The 18,825-nt window shown below is 41.8% G+C and overlaps 1 protein-coding gene across 5 annotated transcripts in view; it reads right to left on the bottom strand.

Annotated features, from left to right (window-relative positions):
• Positions 1–18,825, bottom strand: part of CREBBP (CREB binding protein) — an 85,396-nt gene that overhangs the window by 29,538 nt on the left and 37,033 nt on the right. For 2 of the 5 annotated variants that reach the window (XM_030460040.1, XM_030460043.1), the window contains 13 exons: positions 14,699–14,948; positions 14,083–14,196; positions 10,872–11,114; positions 10,162–10,261; positions 9,602–9,748; positions 9,020–9,137; positions 6,333–6,525; positions 6,147–6,200; positions 4,748–4,872; positions 3,965–4,153; positions 2,106–2,525; positions 1,295–1,474; positions 879–1,065 (listed from right to left, as the gene is read on the bottom strand). In XM_030460040.1, coding sequence (XP_030315900.1) covers positions 879–1,065; positions 1,295–1,474; positions 2,106–2,525; positions 3,965–4,153; positions 4,748–4,872; positions 6,147–6,200; positions 6,333–6,525; positions 9,020–9,137; positions 9,602–9,748; positions 10,162–10,261; positions 10,872–11,114; positions 14,083–14,196; positions 14,699–14,948 — 2,320 coding nt within the window. The remainder of the gene's footprint in view (positions 1–878; positions 1,066–1,294; positions 1,475–2,105; positions 2,526–3,964; positions 4,154–4,747; positions 4,873–6,146; positions 6,201–6,332; positions 6,526–9,019; positions 9,138–9,601; positions 9,749–10,161; positions 10,262–10,871; positions 11,115–14,082; positions 14,197–14,698; positions 14,949–18,825) is intronic. The other 3 variants (XM_030460042.1, XM_030460041.1, XM_030460044.1) reach the window with 3 other exon arrangements.

An 18,825-nucleotide genomic window follows, 5' to 3' on the forward strand; every position in this document is an offset into this window, starting at 1 on the left:
TGTCCTCCCAAAACCTAGGATTCTAAAAGAGAGAGGTCTCTAAACAGCTGTTTTAAGTCCAAAAACCTTATCTTGAAGGCTCCCACAAAGCCTGCACTACAAAATGGAGTCATTTCTTCTTGCTTGTTTTTTGTTTTTTAGAATCTTACTTATTTACTTCTTACTAATCCAAGGTATCCAATCATTTAAGTCCATTCATGATCTGTAATGCCACCAATTTTGCTTTTGGAAAAATATACAGGATATAGATACAGTCACACCTACATCTATCCATGCTAACACTTTAGATTAATTTAAGAGACTTCTAACCCAGCTATTGCTAAGGAGAAAGCTTTCAGATGAACACTGCACTGAAAACAACATAGGACTTCAAAGCTCAAGGCTATTGCTGCAGATCAGCCTTGGAGGAACACAGATTCAGGAGAGGAGTTTAAGCACCTGATTCACAGAGGAGTGAAAGCTAAAACTGAAGGCAGCATGTGCAGCCTCTGATGGAAAAGCAAAGCCATGGATATTCTTGGCTACTCAGAGCACTTGTCTACACCAAGCTCCCTTAAAGAGGACTGGCCAAGATGTACAAGGGAGAGACTTATGTATTTCATTTCTCAGCAATCACTGCCTTGGTCCTTCTGGGCATAAACAGGAGGCTGTGAGAAGACTGCTGGGATCAAGACCACAATGACAGGCTTTCCTCACCTGTGATTCATAGAATGCTAAAGGAATTCTACTTCCAAAAACAAATGACAGACAGTATGGGTCCCCTAGAACTCCATGTGCTGGAATACTCGTGCGAAACAGACCTCCTAGCAGGAGCTGACCCCATAAAAAACAAATGCCAGCATAAGCACACAAGGAAAGCTCAGTTTTCATACACATACTTTTTTTGCGGGGCTGAGATGGTGACGTGGATTGGGAAGTGGTTCCATTACTGGTGCTCTCCTCTTCTTCTTTAGCATCTACTTTTATTTCAGGCTTCTTTTCTTCTATTTCCATTGGCTCCTGTTTCAGCTCTGTTCCATCTGTTTCTTCTTTTGTTTGTGAAGATCCTTGTAAATCCTCCTCCACCTTGAGAAAGGATGCAATGAAGGGCACTGTTACCTCAACGACCCAAACTGGAGTCACCAAAACATAACTCTGAGATTGTCAAAGCACTCTCCGTCCATGGCTTTCCTCAGGACAGTTACTTTCCAGTAACTACCCTCCTCTCACCCCTTAGCTCACCAATTCAGACACATCATTAAGTGCTTTTATATCTATCACTGCTTTCAGTTAAGCTGTATAGAATCTCATTTACCTCAGTCTTAGCTTCCACTTGTGTCTCACTAGTCTCTGGCTCAGTTTCTTCAGTTTTAACTTCTGATTTGCTTTCTAGCATTGGTGCATCTGGTCCTAGTTGCTGGGAATTCGTATCAGCACTAGCAACTGAGGCAGGGGTGGGGACCCTGTTATCAATACTAGCTGCTGCCTGGGATAGCTGTTGTAAAAACAGTACAAAAGAAAGACACTGCATATATAGAAATATTTTCCTTTGCTAAAAATGAACAGCACAAAAAAGACATGAGATGATATTCTAAAACAGTGCAGATCATGGATACAGGAGATCACTGTAGCCAAGTTTTGATATTACACGTTTCTTAACTCTGCATTACAGAGGAGAAGCCAAGGAACAGTTCTGCCCCAAAGAGGCTTCCTTTTCAGAGAAAGCACCTGCCCAGTAAAACACTGTACATTCCTTGACACGTGCATTCATCCTGACTGAAGCTTAAAAGAAAAAAAATTACACAAATTCCACAATCCAAAACCACCAATTCTGATTATGGCCAAACAGAGGCATTAGTCCTGTTACACCTCATCTTTCTGCACACTGCTGCCACTTTTACTTGGAGCAGTTCGAAGTCATTCAATACACCCCCCTCCTTCACACAATGCTGAGAAGATCTGAACGCACACATTTTTTTTCCCCACATCTCTACAGTGAACCCTTGGTCTAACGTAGAAGCTGCTATTGACAACTACGGGCTCCACACAGTCACGACATGGTGCTACACACAGGGAGAACTCTCGTGGAATGCCACCACACAAGACTGCAGTCAGCTGGTACTTACTGGAGTGCCAGGTGGCTGTGCCTGCACAGATGTTGGCTGCTGCTGCGATGGCTGTGGGGTCGGCACAGACTGGGGCTGGACCGGGGTCTGGGGCTGCGGCGTGACCTGGGCCTGTGCCGCAGTCTGCCCCGTCGGTGTGCTTTGTGTCTGTGTGGCGTTGGGAACTGACCCCGGGGTGGGTGTTGGTGTTTGTCCAGAGGATGAGACCGGTGTCGATGGCTGGGTGGGTGCTGCAGGCTGAGGAGGGGTCATGCCGGCCGGCGTTGGGTGCTGGATGGGCGGCATCCCCGCCGCGGTGGACACGGGAGGGGTGGCCTGGTGGAGAGGTGGCTGGGTCGCTGGGGGACACGGCAGCTGCCCGCCCTGCGGTCCCAGCATGTTCATGGAGTTGGGAAGAGCAGCACTGGGAACCTGCCCCTGCTAGGGAGAGAGATTCTGTTACAAAGTGCTCCCACAGCTCTGGGAATCACACTTATCCCTGAAGCACAGCACTGAACCCTTCTTTCCCACAACACTGGAGCTCTGAACACGGGGTGAGCTACACACAGACTGCTACCAAAACCCCACCATGCTCAGAGCTCTCCAGTCGTTTCCATCAGCTCTCCAAGGCCTTGCTCCTACACCTAGATATGCCAACAAGCCTCTTTATGTCACTGCTACAGGCACAGAGAGGGAACCCTCATGATCATGGACTAAGACTGAAACCCAGAGACAGAAAAATCTCTAACTCCTGCCATCAGCTGAGCACAGATCTGACTTTGTATTCAGCATGGTTCCAAGCAAATACACATTTGAGTCCAGGACTCCAGAGCATCCCTGCTGCCAGAACACACTTCCACACACCTAATGCCTGCCTCATTGCATAGGGCAAGGCTTAAGAGGGTTTGCTGTTGTTGTGGATTTTTTTCTTTAATTCTTCTTGTAATTAGACTACTCCAGATGCTTAAGAAAGTTAAGGATCTGTTTTTCAGAGCAGCATCAATAAAGTATTTTGGATCTGCACAGACTTTTAAACTTCCATACGAACCTCTAAACTTTCTATATTTTACTAAAGACTGCATCAGATAACTAGTGAAAAAAAGAACAACCTCAGATTTACTCTTAGAAGCCTAAATCAATCAATAGTCTCCTGCAAATGAGGTTTCAAATTTAAAACATGCTTCTATATTGCATACCTAGACAGCTTTATTGAACTAAAGTGCATTTGGAAAAATATGTTCACCACAAAGATGGTCAAAGAACTGAGCCAGGGCCCAAGAAACTGAAGATGCTTGACCCTAAATACATTTCAAACTTGACTCGACTGACTTGACAGAGCCACTCATAACCTGATCTAAAGTCTCTCCCATTTGAGGTTGAGGCTGGACTCCAGAACTCAGAAGGTCCCAACTAACCTAAACTAATTAACTCTTGAGTTAAAAAATAAGCCTCTCTCTGTGGCAAAGCATACATTTTGCCATCATAAGCCCAGCTGCTACTTCACTGACTCCTACTGTAAGAAAAAAAATCACTTTTCAGAAGCAGAGAGATTAAACAATTAAAATATATAAGGCAACCATTTCATTGTAATTCTTGATTTAAAGTTAGCTACTGAGATCCAGAGAGACAACAACATGCTTGTAAATGTTTCGTAAACTTCTGAAATCTTCCCTAAAAATCTAATCAGCATGTATGTTTAGAATTTAAATCAGAAACTACATAGATTGGTTATACAAGAGCTTCTGAAAAACGCAGCTGTAACCCAGGATCCCCCAAAGTTGGTGTGAATACACCAAACAATGGATATATAAGCAAACAAGCACCCATAAATTAGAACAAAATAAGAGCAAATAAAACAAATATTAAAAACTACATCTTACCTGTGCCACCCCGGCCTGGGCTGTTGCTTGACCCATGCCCACATTGTTCACATTCAAAGCCCCACTGGATGCTGGAAACTGATTCTGGGGCAGAAATTGGTTCTGGGTGGGAGCCTGACCCATCATGTTGTTGGAATGAGCTCCCATCATGTTCTGAGGCTGAGGCATTCGGGAAGGAGACATTGCCATCTAAAAATTAACACCCAAATGAAAGAATTCCCATTAGTATCATGGAGCAAGACAAAGGAAAATCCCCTCAGTGTAGCAGACCAAAATATAGGAGGAAAAAAAGGAAAACTGGCTTCAGTAAAGCAAATGGATGCAGACATATGCATGTAACTTCAGCATTTGTCCCACAATATCCATGGGGAGTAATTTTAATATTCAAAACACTACTGAGAGTGTGAAACCTCCACTTTGTTCTTAAAGATAATCCACTGAAGCTGAAAATATATATTTTTCTAAAGAATAAAAACATGTTTTCATGGAGGAATAAAGAAGCTACATGTACTGCAAAGACACTTTCTGAAAGAATTATACTCTATCACAGACTGTTGGAGATTATTACATCTCTGGCATCTCTCCCCTCACGTTGTTTTACTTATTTTTTTATTTTTAACCATGTAAACATTGAAAACAAATGCCTCAACAAAAGCCTGAGAGACTCAGTACGTTTCCATGAAATTATCCTGTAATTTAGAGTGCTAAACTGTGACATGGCCTTTTCAGAACTCTGCTAAATGCAGTCAGGCAACTGAGAACATGGGAACAAGAGGTACAAACCGCAGGCACGGCGCCCATGTTGTTCATCTGCACAGGGTGGTTCATTGGAGAGGCTGCACGGGGTCCCATGGGTGCTTGGGGCATCTGTACATTCCCTATGGACATGGGGTTAAACTGATTCATTCCTGCAAATGCACCCCCCAAAACAAGTCATTAGGAGCAAGTCATCAGAATTTGTCCATACTCTACTATAAAATTAACATTTATTAAGATTAAAATTTCACTGCACCAACTCTTCATCTTTTTCTTTGTTCAAGTGACTTGGCTTAAAAGGCAAATCAGGATGCAGGAAGTATTCAGAAGGACACAAATTGGGGTGAAATAAATACAACTTCTGGTGAATAAGAAATTACACAAAAGATGATGAGTATGGATGATTTGCAAAGGCAGGGTGCTACTTGTACACAATACTTTTTGTGTGGTTTCCACAAAGAAACTTTGGTTTCTTAGAATCAGGTGTTTATTTTGAAACAGCAAGGTCTAATGCAGGCCTCACTGAAATGCTTGAAGTAAAATATGATAAAAATACATATTGCATATAGATATATGCAGGCAGCTCCCAGCCCCAAACTAGGACAAGAGCTTGTAATATCCTTAAACAGGTGTCACACTTCTTATATAAAACATTTAAGTGCTCCAAAATACCCCCTAAACTTGTCTAACAGGAATAATGGTGTAAGTAAATAACTATGGAGCTATACTTGCTATCAACTTTTTCTCCTATTGGAATGAATTTTAAAAGAATTTAACTTCTCAAGGAGATGAAATAAAGTGGAAGTAATACACTCCTTTGAAGGAAGCTGAAGCACCCAGAAGTCACAGGTTTACATTTTTCAGAAAAAACCCCACTCATGAGTCCACAGAAGCTTAAATCAGAGATCTTAAGCTATCAGTACTATGAACAAGCTAAGAGGTCTTTTTAGGTCTACTCTGCATCCAAACCCAAGAAAGGGTATCATTAGTTGTACAGATTCTAGGATTCATGTGCTGAGTTTCCAGCTACAGGTGTATTTTTGGCTAATTAGCTCATGAGAACATGTCAACACCCTCCCCACCCCTGCCCTTACAGAGTTTTAAGTAAGATTATCCACAGTATTCTTGTTTGCAATCTCCTCTTTTTGAAAGAGCTGAGTTAATTCCCAATTGCTGCTGAGATATCTGGCAGATATTGTCAGTTCTTAAGACAAGACTGCACAGAGGCACTTCCTGTCACAGAGCTACAACAAAGAATGATGCTGAAGAAAAGGGCCACCCAGTAGTTCCCCCCAAAAAAACTCCAAGAGAAAACCAGATCAGCTTTTCCCCCTAACAGGATTTTGAACCCACAAACAATTAGAAATTGTTTTTCTAATTAGATGTTGTTTTTTCTAATTGCAATTAGAAAGGAAAACATCAATACCTTGAGAAACCTGCATACGACTTATAGGCACGGTTGGCATGGACATTGGCCCATCTGCAACACAACACAACAATGGTCAGCAAAAACCAAGCTAAACCAAACTCCAGATCAGCAGCAGAGCCCAAGGACACAAGGTGTGAGGAGCTCCAAGTGAACTGCAGAAATGCCTCCTGGAGAAGTACTCACTGGGTGGCCTCACGGGCTGTGCCTGGCCCATGGCAGCAGCCACCTGGGGAATCCCGGGGGGCTGAGGGCCTGGGGTCTGTAAGGCTGGCTGGTTCCCCAACATCCCTTGTTTGTGGAGACGAGACCTCCGTTTTTCTTCTAGCTCCTTTTGTATCTTATAGATTTTCTCTGCTAATAAATGATAGTATTCATCCTAAAAGAGAAAAAAGAAAAAAGCACTCTGTGTCAAGAAGTCGGCAAGAAAACTCATGTAGGCTGCCTGAATGCTGCCACTGTTTGGTTTGGTTTTGTTACTTTTTAAAATATATTCACCTGCCTAAACAAGAACTATTTCTTTGCAGAGTTCTGTTACACTGAGACAACCTCATCCCTGCTTTAATGAAGAAAAGGAAAAACAAAGCTTCCAGAAAACAGGTGAGGCTTGGCTTCCTGACCACCCTTCTCAGAGTAGTCCTCTTAGACAAAGACTAAAGCTTGGACAAAAAATAACAGGCTCCTGTGATTTATTTTCTAAGTGTTAATAACTTTTAGGTGTTATTTTCATAATAAGCACCTCCACTAATCCACAGACAAAAGAAATGATGTTTCCAGAAACACAGTTATGCTGAATTAACTTCAGGAGACAGATGTTAAGGACAGATCAATTTTCACATAATGAAGGAACCATTCTTTTCCTAAAGAGCCTGACTACCAACAAGCATTACAGGGAATAAACAAAAGCAGACAAAACCCCAAAGGAGTGGAAGAAATCAGTGAAAAATAGTCCACAGGCACAGACAACTAAACACTGCATCTGTACAAGATGAGAAAGCATGAGATTATGCACCTATTAAAGGTAAAACCAAAAAAAAATCCCACAAACTCTCAGGACTACATTAATTTTGTGAGGCCACCTAAGTCCTAAAAATCCAGTGTTACTTGGAGTGAAGGTTGAGTGATGCTTGTCCCATAATCATTTTGTCTTCACCCAGTTTTCATCTAAAGTAGAACTTATAGGATTGAGTTTGTTTCAGAAAAACAGTGAGCCAGGTATTTCTCACCACCTTTTTAAAGAAAGTCCAGTGTTGCAATATAAAGCTTTATTTTTAGGTCACTTCCCTCCTCCAAATGTCTCAAAAATCCATCAGTGCAGCCACTTTCTGCTGCTCAATTTAAAGCATTACAGTTCCCTCCCTCTTCCTGCTTAGGACATTTCACCTATACCTTCCCACTTGTAAATTTAATATTGTATCTTCACACTGCAAAGATTTCAGAAAAAGGATGTGTTCACAAGGAGCACATACTACTATGACATCAGCAAACTGCTTACAAAGCCACCTCATATTAATCTGTTTTTCTGTGCCCAAGCAGAATGGATGACTCTCAAAAAGAAGGATGCAATTCCATGTGGCACTGTAAAGACATTCTGAAATAATTCCTTCTTCCAAGTTTGCTGCTTGGAGCCACCAAATGAATTCCCAAAGAGACTTCTGGCAATGAGACTCAGATAGCTGTTTTAAGGGATGAAGAGAAGATACTTCTGGGTATTCATCTCACACAGAGGTGAGAAGACACTTATGGCTTTATAACCAGAAGTCTACTACACTCCTCCTTAGTGAGAAGGTATTTAGATGCCAATGTCAGGCTATGAAATCCCCCTTCTCTCTGAAGTTGTTCTATTAGGGTGATCAAGACAAGTTTGTTTTGTGAAACAGCCTCTTGGTAGCCACAAGGAGAATATGATAGTCCCTGACACAGCAGTGGCATTACCAGTACAGCCACTGCCTATCTGCCTCTAGGAAATAAGACTCACAGTCCCTCTTCAGCTCTTCTGGGAGATGGTCTGAGGGGGGCAGACTCTAAATGTTACTACCTTACTGAACAACACTAACCACTCTCTTTAGATAGCTGTATTTCAAAAAGGACCTTTAGATTCTGATCAGGTAAGATCTCACTAGCTGATGATATTAATATTGTCTTTAATTGATGAAAACTTTCAGGGAGTGGTTCCTTTAAGAGCAGAATTACCACAGTGCCACAATGAAATGGTATCCTCAGCATGCCAATCACCAGGGATTTGCTCCCTCTGAGGAGCAGAGATTTGAACTGACACGTCTCAGCACAGAGCAAAAATCATGAACTTAGAACAGGAATTCTGTCTTGTTTCCTGTGCAGAAGGACAAACACAGGCAAACAGGCATCTTGGGATGTTGAGAAGGTGAACCAGCTTTGTGTCTCAGCCAAAGAACTCTCAGGTGCTGCTGAGTGGAAGAGAAATAATTCCAAGAGTGCAGGTAAAAGGTAAGCAGTGTAAGTGGACAGAGTCCTAGAGAAAATCTCCAACAGTGAAGAGACATTAAGAAAGTTTTCAAACACTATTTAGAGACTTCCAGAAACAAGAAAGTCAGCAAGGGAAACATAAGAACTGCAAGCTGTGCTCCAGGCCTCATGCACATCAATCACATTTTTAAGAAGAATGAAGACAGGGCTGAGACCATGTTGTCTGGTTCTCACAGCACTGAGGGAGGTGAATTAGCTTGGAATGACACTAATCAGATGGCCTGGGACTATACAAACACTGTCACAGACAGAAAGCATTACTTATGAAGAGAGCACTGAAATGTTTCTCTGGTTTTTGTTACAGGTTTAAGATTTTTGACACTACTTTTCTGGAACAGACACTGAACAGCAGGACTGCAGCAACATACCCTACTGTTGGCAGATTCATACATATCTCCTTCCACCTTCCTGGCATAAGCCACCAAGTTCTCCATGCGGCGATCCTTCAGTGCTGCTGGGTCAGGGGTGGGGAAGATGGCTTGGACACTACAGGAAAGGAGAACAGAAGAAAAAGTGTTCAGAGGGAAAGAAATGTAATGCAATACAGCTTTGTAACAGTCATCCTGGACACTCCCTCATACAGCATCCTGGACACTCCTTCATACAGAGATGTAAGAGCGTAACAGAATCATTTAAAAAAATAAGTTGCCCTACTCCCCACATAATTAAAGCAAATTCAGTGATGAAAAAATGCAAGGTTTAACAGTCTAAACACATATTTTCTACAGCAGAGTGAACTTACTGGCAATATAAACAAATTTCATGCCCACTTTTAATGAGCATGAAGAATTAACAGGAGGGTTAAAAGCAACAGCTCATCCCCAGTGACCCAGCACCAGAGAACCACTACTGGTAACTTTTCCCAACAACTTTTCAGCTTAACAGTAGAGCTACTGCATTGCAATTCTTTAACAGTACTCAGTAAACAGACAGTCCTGGTGAATACTCACAGTTTATGCACTAAATGATTGCGCAGGTCCTGAGTGACATGTTCATGCCATGCTTTCCTTACCCCGGTGCTAGAAGGAGGTGCAGCTGTTGGCATTGAGCTGAGGTTTCCAACATTGCCAGAATTTGTGCCATCATTCATTAGTGGGCTAAAATAAAAAGGGACTGTTACAGTACAAGAATGCAGAGTTTTGTTGTGTCTTTGATGCCTGAAGTAATAACACTGGAGCATCAAACATTGTTTAAGTGAAATGTTGGTATCAGCCAACTGCAGTGCCCAAAGCAGCAAAGCACAGGAGTTTGCAAGACACAGTGTCAACAATAAAGAACTACAACTTAAAATACAAAACATTCTTACTTTGGAAAGTCATTTAAAAATGCTAAATATTCTGGGACCACTGAAGGGGACAAAGTGATAGGTGTAGTACTGAAAAGGGAAAGCAGAGCGTAATGAGAGATCATCTCCAGGCCATGACAATCAGCTTTTAAAGCATGCTCTTTATTTAGAGGTAAGCATGTAAATAAATGTTTAATTGAGCAAGAATGAAAATATGTGCATTACTTATTTGTCCCAAGGGATGTTGGAAGAGCAGTTTCAGAAATAAGACTAGCTTGCTGGTCTGTTGTTATTCCTCCTGCGGGAAGGTTCATCTGGTTGGCTCCTTTGGGACAAAAATTAACATAATTAGTATCCAGTTTACAATTTTGACAATAACATAACAAAACTACATTGTACTGATCCACCTGATTAACTAACAAAAGTGTATCAGATACGTACTTATCATAATATCAGCTGTGGTGCATGTATATAGCTATTTATGGAATAATAATTAAAAACCCTGCTTTCAGTCTGAACAATTTTTTTTTAACAAAAACTAGTAAAATTCATGAAGTCTTAAGACTAATTCAGTAAGTTAAAAAGACAGTAATAACTATGCTTCAGAAAGAAAATAGCATTTGATAACAGAATTTTCTGCTAGGACAGGTGGAATGTTTGTTAAACAAACCAAAGTCCTTCAGCAATTCTGTCCAGTCACCTCAGACAGCATTAGCTACGGAATGTGTTTTAGAAAAAAGCTAGAAGTACTGCTATATGGTGAAAGCAGCAGTGTCAAAGCTTTCTAGCATAGAAATCAATGAATGGCAGCATTTATAAATAGTATACTTGTAAGTTACTAATCAACACGACCAGGAAATCAGTACTCTGGATGGTTCGGAAAAATTCAATGTTTATTTTAACCACTGAAGTTTCTTGGTATTTCTTCCACCTACCCAATGCATTAATGGTCCTCATCTGCTGGTGAGCCTGAGGCTGGGCTGGCTGCTGGCCTTGTACCTGGGGCTGCAGCTGTGTCTGAGGCTGGTTGCCATATGGCAGCCCAAGAGCAGCATAGGCTCGTTGCATGGAGCTGGGGTCAATCGGATTAGGATTACTTAGTGATGGAGTATTCTGCTGGCCTGTGCCAACAGAACCAATGGAATTTTGGATTCCACCAGCTGGAGATCCTAAAAGGGCTATAAAAAAAAAAAAAAAGAGAAAAGGATAAGAGAAAACTGAAAACCAATGAGGACAAACAATAAAAGAAACCATGCCAAGAGCCAACAGAACGTGCACGTTGTTGTATGGTGTGTGTACGTATTTTTCTGCCAAAGGACAGAACAACATCTGAGATGCCAAGTGGAGAAACACAGCCTTTGATTCTACAGGACAAGAAACCTAGCAATTAATACATGCAGTCTAAAGAGAAGTGCTGAAAATTTCAGTAAGATAAACCCATAATTACTGGCATGTAAGTGTAGGCTCCAATATAAGGCTAAATGAGATTTTCATGCTTGGGACAGTAAACTAAAGGGGGGGAGAAATAATTAATTCCTCTACTTCCCTCTCTCCCATCAATCCCATATTAGATCAAAATATTTGGCTCCAGAATGAAGACCCTGAGTTGAGCAGAAATGTTGTGTCCTTGGACACAAAGGTAACAGTGAAGATCTGTTGGCAGATTTCCATTCTGAGCAGTCACTAGATGAATCCTCTGAAGGCAAAATTACCCTAAAACCCAAGTTATTCAGAGATATGAAAAGCCCTGATGGGTTTCAGGTTGTACTGACATAATCTAAAATAATTTGAAGAGTGAGAAAGGGGCTGAGCCTGCCACGGGTTTTGGTAAACAATTTAGATAATATTTAGGTGTTTATTAGCCTGTATGATGACCACAACCAACCAACATCTCTCACCTTACAGGTGGAAGGAAGAATAACTTCCATGCTAGACAGGAAATGGAAAAAAAAGGGAAAATACTTTTTCCTAGACTCAAAAGTGAATTAAAATCTGCTTTTCCATCCTCATTTTATCTGTCATTCTACATAATAAAATGCTCCATTGTGAAAGACACAATAATAACCTAATACTAACAATAATAACCTAAATAACAGGCAACAACCTAAAACCCAGGACTTCTCTGCAGCAGGCAGAGGGAATGAACCACTGCAGATGGGAAAGGTGGCAGCCAGGGACCACACTGCCACGTTTCAGAAGGGCTGAACTGCTGAACTTTTTAAGAGTGGGCACACTTCAAAGGAGCCTCCTGAAAGACCCCACCAGAGACAACAGGACTTGGAACAAAAAGGGTAACACAGGCATGAACACAAAAAGGAAGATTCCAGGACTCCAAGCCCTCAATGACCACGTGTGGTCACTCAGTCTGTAAGGACAACAGCCAGGCAAAAGTAATGAGGGTCACTATGCTGATTATTTCTTTTTCCCTTTCTAAAGTTTGTCATCATATGGATCACATGCAGATCCTCCTCTGCCCCCAGTGTAGCAAATGCTATTGTTATTTACTGCTAAAGGAGCCAGTATCTTCTTCAATCCTTAAACTCACCTAGCTTAGCTTAGATTCCACCTGATGAGGCACAGTGTTTCCAAATGCATTTATTAATGTAAATCATTTCATTAATGTAAATCATTTCACAAACATTTCTGAAAGCCTAAAAAGTGGTATCCTTTAATGTTTCTAAACAAATATTCACCTTTTACCTTCAAGTGAGGTGTCACCTGTCTCACCCAGAAACCTAATTCAGAACCAAGAACCCTGCACCTCAGCATACTAAGCCACAAATCTCCATGGTCACTGACACTGGATTATTGATTAATTAAAAAGAAGTTTTCATGTTTATCTCCTACACATACAACAAGATAAACTCAACACTTACCCATTATATTCTGTGGCACTCAATGTCTTATTTGATCCCGTAACAAAAATATTTTTGTTAAGTGCCTTCTATTTTGACAATTTGTATGAATAACATTAAAAAATACTGCAAACTACTTTTCTAAAGCAGCTTGTATTAAAAAAAAATAAAAATTCTGTTGCGCTAGATGTTGTTAGCACTTTGGTAACAACTGTGTAATAATGATGTTATGCACAAATGGACCATGTCACATTAAAAAGCAAAGCTTTCAACACATTTTTGAAGGCCAAACATAAATAATCACTTGCAGCAAATTACTGCTTTTAACACACAAGACATATCTTGTTTACCAAGGAGAGGTTTGGTAAAACAAAACCAAAAGCCTTACCTCCATGCAGCCCTGTATTCATATTTGTTTCAGTCATGGAGGGAAAACACACCCTCCTAAAACTATAATCCTCAATAGCTCAAAAACTCAATAGTTTCACCAGCTACTCTCCCCTCTGCTCTGATCTCACCTAATCTAAGAGCTCCTCTGTATCCTCCAAGGTCTACTACTGTTCTTCATGGAAATCAGCAGAATGCTTCCAACACAGTTCACATGTACAAGCTTTGCAAGTCCTTCAGATAGTTTCCACTTCTTAAATCCTTATATAAATATACTTAGGTGTAATATTACTTAGACTTCTACAACTGCTGCATCTTAGCTGTAAAACCTTCTACCTTGGCACCTTTTCAAAGGATCTGATGAATAGCAAACCTTCCAATGTAACTTCTGTGTGGTATTTTTTTTAATAAACATTTTTTATTCTTCTTTATCACTAGTATGTTGTGTCATGTTGTTTCTAGCAGGAAGAAAAATAATGAAGCAGTTTATATGGTCCCCAGAACCCTACCTACATCCAAAGCAGCAATATAACTGGTGTCTATTAACCTGTCTGACAGTGAAACACCAGCTACAAGTTGCAACACCCCTTAAAAATGGATGTGTGCTTGATCCCAGACTCTTCCTTTTGAATTACTGTGTATTTAGGTGTCCCTGCCCATGCAGGGCACCTGGAACTAGACAAGCTTTAAGGTCCCTTCCAAACCAAACCACTCTAATTTAAGTAATAAATTGCTTTCAATGATCAGAAAGGAGAACTCACCTGTGTATTCATCCTTATAAAAGATTATTAAAGAGCTGCTAAGTTTGCTGGGCACTGTCCAAGTCTATTCCTACACTACCCAGTTGATTGACATTACTTTAGGAGTATTGCTCCACTGTGACAGCAGTAAAACAATCACTTACGTTGTTGGTTTCTTTTGTCACTGGCATTTTTCAAGGGAAGGCACACAGGACAGTCGTGCCGAGTACAATTCTTCCAGTGGGAAATGATTTGTCTCGAAGATGCACAATGGGCAACTGTAACAAGGACAGGCAAGAGAGCTAAGGTCACTCCTTGGTTAACTGGTTTGGAATAACCTCAGGTTCTTTAGATCAACTCTATTCTTTCTTCTTCACAAGCAATACTGTACAGGTAACTAAATACAGCTCAATGCAACTAAACCTTTTTGGGACCCAGAAATAATGCCCTAATAAATGAAGCAAACTAGGAAGGCAAAGACATGGTGGATATTGCATCCCCTTTTATATAAACAGAGGAGATGGAAATTCTGCTTTTGAGTTTCTGTTGGTACCACCCTACTTCCAAAGGGCAAATACTGCATTTTGCTTTCTATACTGACAACTGCACAGAGATCAGAAACAGAAACCGGGCAAAGGCAATGATAAAAGCAGCAGCTGTTTCACTGAAGAACCAGTTTTGGCCCCGATTTGTGCGGGGTACAGAGATCTTCTTGGCAAGAAGAGCATCACTAGGTACAAACACACGGGACAGCTCCCAGGAGCAGCTCCATGCTCTCACCTTGGCAGGCCTTCCCAGCCTGGCAGTGTGTCATGTGGTTGAGGACGTTTTTCATGGTTCTGCAGTGGGGCAGAGCACAGGCCCGCACCTCTCCGTTGGCCTGCTCCCTCCTCTGGCATTTGTGAGCGTGGAGCAGCAGCACCAACTGCTGCTGGATCAGCTTCCTCTTCTCGGGATCCGCCGTCGGCCCGGTCGCCATCGCCTGCGTCGGGACGATCCCCACTTGTTGGACTTGGGTCTGCATCTGGGACTGAGGGGACAGAGAGAGGTGAGCGTTGGGTTTGGGAGTTCTGATCCTCATCTGACACGGGAATGACAACTGGAGCCACCAGGACATGCTCTGCCTGGGTGCCAGGGTGACCACACAGGCTCCAGCACCACAGGAACAGAGAGGTACTGAGAGGTTCCTCTGCCAAGACATTTACAAACAACAGGTATAGTAACAAGCCACTCAAAATCCTCTGCTCATCAGACAGATCAACTATTGATTGCAACAGGAATGAGTTCTTACTACACTTGAGGTGGAATTCAAGTCTTTTCTTTTTTCATATTACAGGTTTCATACTCTTTAGTCCCAGTTTCTTGTCCCCAACAAAAAAAGGAGTCCAATGGGAGAAGACAAAACTATATGACCGTCCAACAGTCTCTATATATTGCAGTAAAAGCCAGAACTGATTTTCCAAGCCTAAATTAGCTTTTTTTCTCACAAGTAAGTGCTGATACTCCTTTCACAGAGAAAATTTCCAAGGCAGAACATGCACCATTTCCTCCCAGAAAGGGCCACCTAAATCTGGATCGAGTTCTGTCTGCTGAAGTTAACTACAAGGTGACTCTAAGGTTGTACCAGCCTGTAAAATCCACTGGTTTATTTCCAGCATCCATTCCTTATGGACACACTTCTGTACCAATGCCTGAGCCCTTCCTGACAGACCCTGCACACCCACAGAGATCTGCAGTCTGAAACACAGCACTGCAGAAGAGAAATAGCTTCCTTAACATGTCATTTCTTCAGCAGATTTAGAAGCTTTTCTACCACTTTCTTGGACCTTTGAAGGACAACAAATGTAGAAACCCAAGTTTCAAAATTAAACACGTCCACAGTGTGCTGTGACTCCACCTGCACAAACAGATCTGGGACTTCAAAAGTGCCTAAATCCCTGTGATTCACAGCCTGAATTAATCTCATGGACAAATGTGAAACTGTCCCCAGAATCACTTTGATTATGCACTGTAAATATAGGTTACCACAGAAAAGCTCACCAACTTCCAAGCTACCTGTCCTGGTTTGAGCATTAAACCGTGACACTACCTAAGGAAAATCAGCCATTAAAACCACTCATAAATAGAATATATGAAGAATAGGATTATGCTGGGGAAGGAAGAGGAAATAGTTCAGTGCTCTCTATAGAGCTGCTGACCAAAGTCTGCTTACTGTGTTTAAGTAAAATCATCCTTAACTGACAAAATGCACCATTTAGAACCCATTCTACTTTTGACCTTCAAGAAGGACACCCCAGAAAATTTCACAGCCTATGAAGCAGAGCCTGTAACAGCACCAAAAGTCATTTCCTTAGGTGAGTGAAAAGATTGGCACCAGATCTCACTACCCCAGCACCAGCACATTAGGTCTTAAAGAGCCACTTTTTCTTCTGGAGAACGAAGCTGAGGAGATCAAGTAGAAAACACAATGTCTGGTATTTGATGGAGGAGGTGGGGTCCCTGCCACTGATCATGATTATAGTAAGTCTGAATGAAACAAAGAGGAACTGTTTTATCAGTTTGTCTCAAGTTTGCAAGAAAAAGAGAAATAAAAGGCAAGGAGGTGAGGGAAACGGATCCACTGGTGCTCCCAGTGCATGCAGCCAAAATGAAGTCTTTCACTTCTTTTGAGAACAAATTCACAAGAGCAGAGAGGTTTTGCTGAAACAATTCTTGTGACACAAATAGGAAACAATTAGTTCAGCCAATCTGCAGAAAAATACAGAGATCATGCCAAAGAAAATCTTGTTGGAAGTGATGTTTTCATCCCAGTCAAAGAATTGTTTCCCAAGCCAAAGTTCTCCTGTTTTTACTCCCCTACCAGTCAACAGACATGACTACAGCTCTATCAGCACAGATGCCCTGACCCAAAAGGATTTCTTGAAGATCAAGCAGCAATCCACTCTATCCATTAAGACTTCAAAAGCAGCCAACCCTTGCAGTATCTGCAAAACATAAGGCTCCACCCCATCTTTACTCATGCCCAAGTAAAGAAGACAAAACACACCCAAATCTCTACAGTTCCCCTTCAGCTCCGGGCTTGAAGTGGGATCTTGGGGTCCCCTTCAGAAAAGAGCTGGGGGGCATAAAGTGGACAGAAGCATGAACTGTCATTTTTGAACAATGCTTCTAATTAGCAAGACTTCTATCTGAAGCATTCACAGAGGCACAGACCCCTAACCAAGCCAGGTTTGCCTCCAGAGGTCCATGCACAGAGCATCTTCCAACTTCCACTTACCAATATGGAGCAGAACTTCTGCTAAAGTTAATAAAGAAATCCAAAAGACACAAAAACCCCAAGAAACGAGGAAAATTGCAACAGAAAAGCTGAGATGTACTTTAACAAGAGACAGGGAAAACATAGCAAGAGAAGACATGCTGGTGAAATTCTAAGTCAAGAGAATAGAGGAAAAACAATCACTTTCTCTTGCAAAAAGCAATATTCTCTCAACTCCATCTGCTGGTCATAAGGGTAACTGTGAAACCAAGCTGCTATCTGGAAGCCAAACATGTTTTACTCCTAACCCACGTAGAAATACTACAGCTTGGTTTAGTCTGTCCATGAAGAACCCATCCATCACCACCCTCACAACATGCAGCACTGCAGACATTGCAAAGCAGGGTTCCCCTTGCTGACAGCACATCCCAAAGTCTGGGTAACCCCAAACCCAAGAGGCTCTCAGCTCCATCCAGGCTGCACACTGTGCTGAGCCCCAAAGTGCAGAGCACAGCTCTGCCACAGCCCAGAGACTCTGCATGATCTCACTGCAGCAAGGCACTGCCAGTCCTGCACTGAGCAGTTTGAAGTCACACTGGATCTCAAAAGTTTGTCACCAAAACTTCCAATGTCAGAAGCCACATCTTCCTTTTGGAAACAAGTCATTCATTTCAGGTTTCATGCTGCCCATTCTGTAAGAAAACCTGATTGTATTCTGTAAACAGTCCCACAAAGCAATAGCTAATATGCTGTGTGAATCCAGTTAAGAAAACAAAACAAGAAAGAAACCAATCCATCTGGCTGGCACTGAAAATTAATACCTTAATGCTGACCTTTTAATCATTTTAATACCATAAGGTTCGTTACTTCTTTCCTAATTAAAGAGATTAAACCAAATGTGCTTCTCAGGGTCCAGTGTAAGGTCACGCTTGGAACAAGGGCTGGAAGATGGACTTGGAGTAATAATGCTTCTGAGAAGCACTTGGTGTGGGAGCCAGGGGGAGGACTGTGCGTGTGTTGTTCTTAGGAGAGTGGTAGCATGAATTTGGTTTAAAAAAAAAAATAAAAATCCACTGCTGCAGCAAAGGTTATCCTGGCTGCCAGCATGAAGCCTCTGCCATGCTGTGGGAGAACTCCTGGTTAGTGTCTGGGACAAGGAAGCTGCACATAATGATGCTTAGAACAATGTGGGTCAAGAAACAGACTCAGCTTCTAACTTACTTTCACAGCACATGCATAAGGTCACAGAGAAAAGCAAAAGGTTGAATGAGTATTTTAAAACCATATTGCTTCCCAGGACCTAAGAGTCTTAAGACAATGGCTGCACCTTTTTATTTCCTCTTCTCTTACTTCGGATATTCTTAGTGGCAACTGAGGTTTTTAATATCATGGTGGAATCTGGTTTCCTGCCTCAGATATGCCACATTTAGCCAATGTTTTCATCCCCATGGGTTTGTCTCTCACATGCAGTAGTACTTTCAGGGTCCTTTCAGATAAGGACAGTATAGAGGGCTGGTTTAGCAAGATAGGAGCTTCCAGCCACCTCACACAGAACCCTGGAGGTTCTTTTTAAAAGACACAGTTGGTCTTTTGCTTGCCATAGCGAGGGGGGGTCTGAGCTGATCCTCCAGGGGTTCATTTCTGATGGGAT

The sequence above is a fragment of the Calypte anna genome, chromosome 14 (assembly GCF_003957555.1).
Source record: "Calypte anna isolate BGI_N300 chromosome 14, bCalAnn1_v1.p, whole genome shotgun sequence".
Classification (NCBI taxonomy): Eukaryota; Metazoa; Chordata; class Aves; order Apodiformes; family Trochilidae; genus Calypte; species Calypte anna.